Source organism: Symphodus melops (genome assembly GCF_947650265.1).
Source record: "Symphodus melops genome assembly, chromosome: 2".
NCBI classification, from domain to species: domain Eukaryota; kingdom Metazoa; phylum Chordata; class Actinopteri; order Labriformes; family Labridae; genus Symphodus; species Symphodus melops.
The window spans coordinates 29,089,654-29,099,666 of record NC_136692.1 but is presented as its reverse complement, the minus strand read 5'-3'; the positions used below and the strand labels follow the sequence as shown (position 1 = coordinate 29,099,666).

The 10,013-nt window shown below is 45.2% G+C and overlaps 1 protein-coding gene across 1 annotated transcript in view; it reads right to left on the bottom strand.

The window, feature by feature from the left end:
• LOC306820357 (protein kinase C alpha type-like) overlaps positions 1-10,013 on the bottom strand; it is a 134,740-nt gene that overhangs the window by 42,282 nt on the left and 82,445 nt on the right. Inside the window, exons 6-9 of the mRNA XM_079338176.1 lie at positions 5,230-5,386; positions 4,874-5,008; positions 4,448-4,541; positions 1,503-1,529 (exon numbers count right to left, since the gene is read on the bottom strand). Of these exons, the coding sequence (XP_079194302.1) occupies positions 1,503-1,529; positions 4,448-4,541; positions 4,874-5,008; positions 5,230-5,386 (413 nt within the window). The remainder of the gene's footprint in view (positions 1-1,502; positions 1,530-4,447; positions 4,542-4,873; positions 5,009-5,229; positions 5,387-10,013) is intronic.

The window sequence follows — 10,013 nt, the reverse complement described above, 5'->3', positions numbered from 1 at the left end:
GAGAGGAGAGGAGAGGAGGAGAGAGGAGACGAGAGGAGAGGAGGGAGGAGAGAGAGAGGAGAGGAGGGAGGAGAGAGGAGACGAGAGGAGAGGAGGTAAGAGAGAGGAGAGGAGATGAGGAGAGGAGGGAGGAGAGGAGGAGAGGAGAGGAGGGAGGTGAGAGGAGAGGAGGAGAGAGGAGGGAGGAGAGAGGAGAGGAGAGGAGAGGAGAGGAGAGGAGAGGAGGGAGGAGAGAGGAGAGGAGAGGAGAGGAGAGGAGGAGAGAGGAGAGGAGAGGAGGGAGGAGAGAGGAGAGGAGAGGAGGAGAGAGGAGAAGAGAGGAGACGAGAGGAGAGGAGGGAGGAGAGAGGAGACGAGAGGAGAGGAGGGAGGAGAGAGGAGAGGAGAGGAGGAGAGAGGAGAAGAGAGGAGACGAGAGGAGAGGAGGGAGGAGAGAGGAGAGGAGAGGAGGAGAGAGGAGACGAGAGGAGAGGAGGGAGGAGAGAGGAGACGAGAGGAGAGGAGAGGAGGAGAGAGGAGACGAGAGGAGAGGAGGGAGGAGAGAGGAGAGGAGAGGAGGAGAGAGGAGACGAGAGGAGAGGAGGGAGGAGAGAGGAGAGGAGAGGAGAGGAGAGAGGAGAGAGGAGAGGAGAGGAGGGAGGAGAGAGGAGAGGAGATGAGGAGAGGAGGGAGGAGAGGAGGGAGGAGAGAGGAGGAAAGGAGGTAAGAGAGAGGAGAGGAGAGGAGGGAGGAGAGAGGAGAGGAGATGAGGAGAGGAGAGAGGAGAGGAGAGGAGGAGAGGAGGGAGGAGAGGAGAGGAGGGAGGAGAGAGGAGAGGAGGGAGGTGAGAGGAGAGGAGGAGAGGAGGGAGGAGAGAGGAGGAAAGGAGGTAAAAGAGAGGAGAGAAGGAGAGAGGAGACGAGAGGAGAAGAGAGGAGGCGAGGGAGGAGAGAGGAGATAAGAGTGAGGAGGAGAGAGGAGAGTGGAGATAAGAGAGAGGAGAGGAGGGAGGAGAGGAGAGGAGGAGAGGAGGGAGGAGGGAGGAGAGGAGAGGAGGAGAAGAGGGAGGAGAGGAGAGGAGGAGAGGAGGAAAGGAGGTAAGAGAGAGGAGAGAAGGACAGAGGAGAGGAGAGGAGAGGAGAGGAGAGGAGAAGAGAGGAGGCGAGGGAGGAGAGGAGATAAGAGAGAGGAGGTGAGAGGAGAGAGGAGAGTGGAGATAAGAGAGAGGAGAGGAGGAGAGGAGGGAGGAGAGGAGATAAGAGAGAGGAGGAGAGGAGGAGGGAGGAGAGGAGATAAGAGAGGAGAGGAGGAGAGGAGGGAGGAGAGGAGATAAGAGAGAGGAGGAGAGGAGGAGGGAGGAGAGGAGATAAGAGTGAGGAGGAGAGTGGAGATAAGAGAGGAGAGGAGGAGAGGAGGGAGGAGAGGAGATAAGAGAGAGGAGGAGAGGAGGAGGGAGGAGAGGAGATAAGAGTGAGGAGGAGAGTGGAGATAAGAGAGAGGAGGAGGAGAGGAGGAGGAGCTACCTTTAGATTAAAGTTTATTTGGCAGTCCTGAGAGCAGGGGGGGAGAAGAAGGGGAGAGAGAAACTCTTGCATTAAATATGAAAAACGGGACACAGGATGAAGAAGCTTCTGTACAGTATAAGTCTCACCAAGCACACAGGAGGGAGCAGGAGGCTAGGAGGAGAAAAGGGAGAGAACCACAGAGGGCTTTATGAAGAGAAGACGATATATAAGACTCAGGCCATAGAGAAGAAGTTAAGCACATGAGCTGTTCATTTCTGTCAGGACCAAAAGACAAATTCAAACAAGTCCAACATATTGTGGTTCGGGATTCTCCGGGCTTTGACAGCTTTGGGATGCTGTCTGTGTCAGGATATCACCATAATCCAGAGGGACAGAGTGTGTCTCATGTGTACCAATAGTAAAGTGTGACATTTCTAAGACGTGTAAAGAGCTGCAGAGTCGTTCATGTTGTCAGCAGGTACAACGAGTCTGCTGCTTGCTAACCTGAAGAAGGTCCATGAGCCACCTATTACAGCCGAGTCATGCACACATAAGTTAGTACCGTAGCGCGTCTTATATATAAACACTTGACGTTTTCTCACGGCTCGTCTCCTCTACTGTGGTTATCATGTGATTTACACTAACCCTGTTTGAATGCAGCAAGGAGTCTCATTTGTCAACACAGCTGTCAATCATGACGTTACACCCGCCCCTTTTTAAAACGACGAAAACTACTCTGAAAACGTAGCATCTGGACATGAATGTGATCACCAACTATTAAGACAGGTTGAGTTGTCTAACATGTATTTTAGCTGTTAATATGGACCCTTGTCCCATCTACTAACATGGAGCAGGCTGTTGCTGTTACGGGCAGAAAACAGGGAGGAGGACCGAACGGCAGGTAAAAATCAAAGAATATTTATTAGACAAGAAACAAAACTTTACTTAAATCATAAATCCAGAAAAAACAAACAAAGAAGTAAATCGAGGGAGCAGAAGAAAACAAAGGACAGGATGCAGCCTACACATGACACTCAACGAACTGACACAGGAGGGAAGGAACACAGAGACTGAATATACACAGGTGAGACTGGTCACACAGGTGAGGACAATCAGGACAATCAGACAGGAGGGAAACACGAGAGCAGAAACACTGAGGACAAACCTGACACTGAAAACACAACCGGAAGCAGATCTTACAAAATAAAACAGGAAACACTAAACTCCAAGAAACGCCAAACTAGGAAGTGAAAAACACAAGGATACAAGGAAACACGAGGAAACACTAGGGGAAAAATGAAAACACAGAACTAAACCATGACAGAGCGGGATTTATGACCTGCTGCTGGTACTACGTCCATCTTTATATAAACTGTATGATTCAAAGTAAAACAAACTGATGAGGGGCAAAGATGGAGGCCATAGTCCTCCTCACATGTCCTTCACCTCTCGCTGCCTGGTTTCATATTCAGCAAAAAGCCCGAACAACAACAACAACAACAACAACAACAACAACGACAACGACAACAACAACAACAACAACAACAACTGATTAGACGATTCAAGGGCTTTACTCACACACGTGTCTAAAGGTTGTTGGTTCACACGCTGTGTTGCCTTTCTATGAGTAGCATTCAGTCATTTTTAAAATAATCTTCCTGATGGAAACCTCGGCTCCTCCTGAGAGGTAAACGATCAGAGACGCACAGAGAGAGAGAGGAAGCAGCTCTGCTCTCAGCTGGATCAGTCCAGTTCAACGTGTGAAATGTGTCTGACTGTGTTTGAATGTGTGTGTTTAAATGTGTGTATCTGACTGCGTTTGAATGTGTGTGTTTGAATGTGTGTGTCTGACTGTGTTTGAATGTGTGTGTTTAAATGTGTGTATCTGACTGCGTTTGAATGTGTGTGTTTAAATGTGTGTGTCTGACTGCGTTTGAATGTGTGTGTTTGAATGTGTGTGTCTGACTGCGTTTGAATGTGTGTGTTTAAATGTGTGTGTCTGACTGCGTTTGAATGTGTGTGTCTGAATGGGGGAGGGCGGGCGATGTGTGTGAACGTGGCAGGTGGGAGTCGGATCATTTCCCCCCGACCAGTGAGCGACTGCCTGGTGCATCTTTGATCAGCCTCTTGAAGTTTAGCTCAAACTCTCAGAGCCTTGAAGCTCCTGGGAGGTTTACCATGACTTTGGCGCCCCCTTGTGTCCTTGCTGATCCTCTCCAGTATGATTTCTCTGAACAGTCCAGCGTCTCATTCATTGAGTAATCTGTTTTTACACCGTGCTCTTAATGGTTCCTTCTGACGCCTCCCACATAGCAGCGTTTTCAGCCTGTTCAAATTACAATGGAAGAAACTGTCCTCTTGTTGCTGACGCTCTCGTTTCTCATGAAGAGGAATCACTATGAATATCAGTCACATCTCACGCAGTCCGTACTCGAGTACACAGGAATCGAATCGAGCCTGATACCACGTCTTCAAGAGGACTCAGACACGTTTGTGTTCACACTGATGAAATGACTCTCGGGTCCTCAGAACTGGGCCCGGGTCCAGTTCAAGATTGTGAATGGAGAAGGAGTAATAATAAATAACTTTATACCTTTTCGGACAGGTTACTTTTTTTTTAATATATATTTTGTTGATTTTTTTTTATATTATTATTTTGTTGTTGTCTTCACATGTTCGAAATAAAAAAATAAAAAAATAAATAAAAATAAACATCTGGATTGAATGAAGGTCGTTTAACAAAGTTGGGTCCATTTTTAAACTCCTGTAACCGGAGCCAGGCTTCAGTCAACAACAATGACTCAGCGTTTCGTAACTTAATGAGAAAAACTGCCTCATAGTTTTTATGTTTCTCCCCACAAAAAAAAAAAAAAAGTTCCATTCATTGTGATTGGTGTTCATCAAAATAAAAAGCGTTTACAAACAAAGTCAAAGAGCCAATTTTATTTCAGCGTCGTCCTCACCTCAAATTTCTGTCTCAGTTCCTCGTTGCCGTCGTCCTCCTCTGAGATGGGAACGTTGTAGTACTCGCCCTCCTCCTGGCACAGTAACTTATACCTGGAGGGGAGAGAAAGAGGATCTATTGAGATTTATTCATCTCCTCCTCCTATTTTATCGTCATTTATATCCAAGTTACAAGACTGAGCGTGGACGCCGTTGATAACGCACCAACAGTCTTTCTTTGTCTTTTAAATCATTAGTCTTTTAATAGGCTGAGGTACACTGAACATAACAGTAAATCACCTGACAGAAAGCGGAGCGATTATGTTATGAATAATTTAATAGTGCTGAGAAGAGAGGGGAAACATCTGCTGGAGACTTCAGCCTCGCTCGTAGCACGCTGTGCGATTTCAAACAAAGCACGAGGGCCAATAAAAAGTGAGCGTTACCAGCCGCAGACTGGAGCCTTCATGAGCTCTGATACTCCAAAGGACAGGGATCCCATAAAGTCGTTCCTGGTGGTCCGGTCCCAGTCCCAAACCTCCACCGACAGCCTGCGGTCCTTATCCGACGGCTTCAGCTTGCTGCACGACACACACAGATGGTAGACATCTTTTTATATGTGAACGGTTGAAACATAAAAACACTGCTATCTCTGTCACGTCATGAACTTCAAACCTTAAAGTGTTAAAATGAATCCATACAGAGATGAGACATGGATGGACAAATGGAAAGAGGGATTCATTATGTGGGTGAACAAATGATGAGATGATTGGTTTGGGCTAACAGCAGGTTTTATACTCACAAAGTAAACGTCTCGTTCCATTTGGGGTTGAGGTTGGAGCGGATGGTTTTGGTCTTCTGCTTGGTCTCGTTTTTGGGGTCCGGTATGAGCTTGAGCTTCACGTAAGGATCAGACAGGCCATTGGGGTCCATGGGGATCAGGTTTATGCCTTCAATTACTGAGACAAAGACAAGGGACACATTATTAAAAAAAAAAACGATATCTGCAATACAATTAGAAATCAATACAAATATGGACCAATGTCACTGAAGAGACAAACAGAGAGACACTCGTCCTCTAACCAGCAGAGGGCGCTATCTGCTTTTGGAAACAGCCCCACTGATGAGACAACATGATACTCCAGAAGTATGTTTCCCCCAAACTGTGAAGCTAGTTCATTTCACACCTCAGCTACATAGCGAGCTAATAGCTACTGTACAGCTAGCAGTCGTTCCTCAATCATTACTGAACATTTCATTCATATTTTCTGCAGTCTCCAGACCACAAAGCGCTCAGTCAGGGGACCAAAAAGCTTTCCTCTAAGCAACAGGTGAGGATCAGTAGAATGAACTGCTGATTGTTCCGGTGCTGATTCATGCAGTATACGGAGCAGATACAGGAAGTGTTATGATAGCAGTGATTCAAAATTGCAGGCTGTGTCTCGCTTAAGTAGGCGAAGGCTCTCGTCTTTTTCTTCCTGTATTTAGCTGCTCAGTAAACAAGGGCTCACTGGGGACATTAGCGCTCCATTAGCCCTGAGCATTAGAGCGTTGCCAGACCTGAGATACACACACACACACACACACACACACACACACATACTGTATAAACACATCCTTGCTAACACTCAGATGTACACACGGTTACACAAACACACATGCTGTGTTTATCCCAGTAGGTGCCGTGTGACTGCCTGCCCCGCTCGGCTAAACCTCGTCCCCAAGAGACCCCAGACATCCCACCATGTGGTCCTGCCAGTCACATGACGATGGAGGCCACAGTGGCAAAGATGCTGACTGACCTTTGACCTTAGGAATGCTCTAAGCCAGCGTGCTTAACCCACTGTCTTAGCTGTGTATGGTTACACTGACCTACAGAATTAACAGGATCAGGAGGGATGAATGAAAAAAATGAATGAGGGATTGTCACCACTATGTTAACACAGCACCTGATGCAAAGAGCAAAGACCTATCCGGGGGCTTATTTTCTGATGACATCATCATCAAGATGTAAGCTCAAATCCTTATATTCATAGACTTCAATCATGTGACCAGTGCAGAGCATTACAGGGCAGAAACATCTCAGTTGAAGACTCTGTGGAGCGGCAGAGCGGGCTTTTTGATTTTCTGTCTTTTCAACACGGCGTTTGTTTAAATCAGCTGACAAACAAAAGAAACTGAGATATTGAGAGACACTGCACGTTTTAGGCACTTGTGACTCTTGTACAGTCAAAACATCACCCTCGCTTATTGATATCATACATCATACTCGTCATCCAATCAAATTATCAATATCTGCATACGTTGGCCCTTGAAGCTGTCAAACTGTCAAACTGCAACGCAGCCCCCCGCCACTAGCTGGAGCTCTTGCCATAAACTGGTCTGTAGCTCCAACCAATGAGGCCTTTTCATTGGCTCTACAACCTGGATGTAAACGAGCACAGTGAAGGAAAGCATCTGATAGAGGCCGAGCATGTGGAGGGATCTCGATCACTGAGATGAAAATGTAAATAAGCCTGCTTAAACTGGCTCACTGACATGTGGAACCACATGTAGCACAGGGAGGACTGAAGGCAGGCCGCGCTCGCCCTGCTAACGTTACAGCCACACTCGGCCGAGTAAATTCCTAGCTAACGCTGGTGGTTATATTCTAACATTAATGTATTAAATGTAGTTTTTTATATGGTTCCAGGAAGCAAAGAAGATTAATTCTATGCTATCATCACGCTTGCTTTAGAGTGGTTTAAAGTATGCTAACGTTGGCTGATTCTTATAGCTCGGAGGTTTTCAAAAGTGCTCTCATGCAGCCGCTTAGTTCAGTAAAATGTAAAAGCTCAGACTCTGACGGTGTTGAGTATTGACTCTGACTCTAGCACGAGGACTCAGGACTCAAGGTCAGGTGACCGAGCCAGAAATGAAACAAGTATGATGTGATTATTTAATATCTTTAGCGCAGGGTTACATGATGAAAGCTTATCGAAAACATCCTTTATATTTGAACCCCTTGTTATTCTTTACAGCACCGGTAAAATCGTTCATGTCCTTTTGATTCTCTGAGCGGTATCATCGAGTCAACGCAATGGATGGTTAATAACCGAGGAGTGTTTTTGCTTTTATTCTCAGCATCTGTGTTGGAGGATTTGAGCTAGACGATACCAAGGTGTGAAGTTTGAAGCGTGTTGGAGTGAGCTGCTGAGGAGTGCACAAACACACTCGCTCTGAGAGGAAGGAGAGAGACAGTTAACAGGAGAAGCTCGAGGTGTGGGAAGGTATTGAGCGATCCTGAGCTGGCAGCACTCTGCTTTCTCAGAAATCCAATGAAGAAGTGTAAAAAAAATAAATAGGAGTGTGCAAGCACCGAAGAAGAACAGAGAACGGAGGACTGAAACAGAGAATCGACGGTTTTTAGTCGATTCAGAAAACCAAATAATGCTTGATGCATCTCCTTGATCCCCCTCTCTACCACTTTAAAACAATGATGTCCAATGACACTGACATAATAATGAACTGAAGAGTTCGTCTGGTTTGTCTTTTTGGATTCCTGCACCGTGCACAAGTTCAAACTTCGCTTAGCTTAAACATGAGATCTATCATGTAAGTGCAGCAGCAGCTGAGACAGTTTCATGTCTTGCACTGAACTTCTAGCAGGTGTAAAGTCATCTGGTGACTCGGTTGCCATGGTGATCCTTTTGAAAGGTGGAGTGACTTGGAGGATGAGGAGGAACAGAGGCTGTACGGTTTCCTCATCATCGATGATAAATCCTTTAGGATTGTAATTCTTACTCCTGCTTTTGTTTTGCATGAGCAGAGATGATCTTTCTAAGAACTGTTCGTCTCCCCACTCGACACTGCCGAGTCGCAGTTAAATCACCAAACCATAACACTTTGTCATGTTTGAAGTATATTTTTGATGCTGTTGTTATTTTCAGTTGTTAGTCTGATGAGAGACTTGAAGGGAAACGCTGTTACAAAAAAACACTGCTTTAAGTAAAATGCTTTTCACTGATTGGTCGAATGAAGTTAAAACATGTTTGTTTGCATTTTTATTTTTCCAGCTCTTCCAGTTAAGATGATTCTTGTGTCTCTGACAACAATGCAGCAGCCAGTATGTCCTCCTTCTCACTTTAGATTCTGCTCCTGAATGCTCTGGATTTGATTGGACCAGAGAAGGTAGGCGGGGCTTTGAAGGCCGTTTTGGACGCCCCTGGGTTTGCCAGATATGAGAGCAGTTATCAGGTGAACAGGTGTTGCAGCGATGGAAGCGGGCAGTGGAACTGCTTCAGATAGAAGTGATTGTACCCGAGCTAAAAAGCCTCTGCATGTTTCTAATAAGCTCCAGCAGCAGAAAGCTGCTCAAACTAGGATCAATGTTGGAGATGCTTTTGAAACATGGAGGAGGGGAAGACGTCTAAACGCTTGGAGTCAAAGTTACATGCTGCTCCTTTAAAACAGACCATGATCCATAAAATCTTTGCAGAAGAAACAGCTGGCTGCTAAATACTTTGTTTTATATCAGAAACAATGATTTGAATTGTGACTCTAAGTTTCCCTACAGGACGCACAATACTTACACAATATAATATAAATATATTGATTACTTTCCACAGCAGTGTTACAGGATGTCAAGTCGTTATCTTCTGCATTATAAAGGTCGTGTTTTGAATATTTCTTCTGCCAAATGTTCACATGCAAAGTCACAGTCACATGCAACAGTCCCGAATAGACTGACAAAGGAGTTTGGTTCAGTAACTTGAGATCGTGCATCGATCTGTGGAATCAAGTCAGTGGTCAAAGGGTATGTAACATCATTTGTAAATGTATAAATCGAGTTCTCCATCAGAAAAAAAATCGACTTCTGTGGAAGAGTTTTGATTTTACGTCCAGATTGAAGAAATTAAATGTTGAATGTTACAAACGACAGAAATGAAAAGAGCTCAGATGAAGTGCTGCAAAACGAAATGAGAACTGAGAGATTTAAAAAAAAGCATCAGGTAGGGTAAGACGCAGTGTTGTCATTGTATGCATGCAGAGAAATTTGAGCAGCTTTACACAACATGCAAATATAAACGCTTCGAGGATAACAGTTCATAGAAAATAAAAAGAATTCACTGACTAATGCACAAAGGTCTCATATAAACTAAATACTTCACTCCTCTGTCAGGTAAGGGTTGTGTCATGTGCAAAGAGCTGCATGCTGTACTCCCACAGATGACCTGTAGGGGGCTCTCTTGACTGTGTAGTGCAGCTTGGCATGCACCATAAACTGATCCTTCTTATGTATTTACTCTCACTGCTCTGAGTCTGTGCTGCTCCTTTTTGTGCTGCAGAGAGAATAAAAGTCCTCTTTCGTTCATACACATACACACTGTGTGTGTGTGTGTGTGTGTGTGTGTGTGTGTGTGTGTGTCGGGGCTGTGTTGTTGCCTGGATACAAGTCCTCACAAAATTCTTGGCTTGCATTTAAACAAGTCAAAAATGTTTCTGTTTCCAAACAGAAAGAACTTTTGAAACTTTGATTTGTCAAACTGTGCTCTGACTAAAACTGGAAGCCTGGAAGAAGAAAAAACAAAAAAAAAAAAACATCCG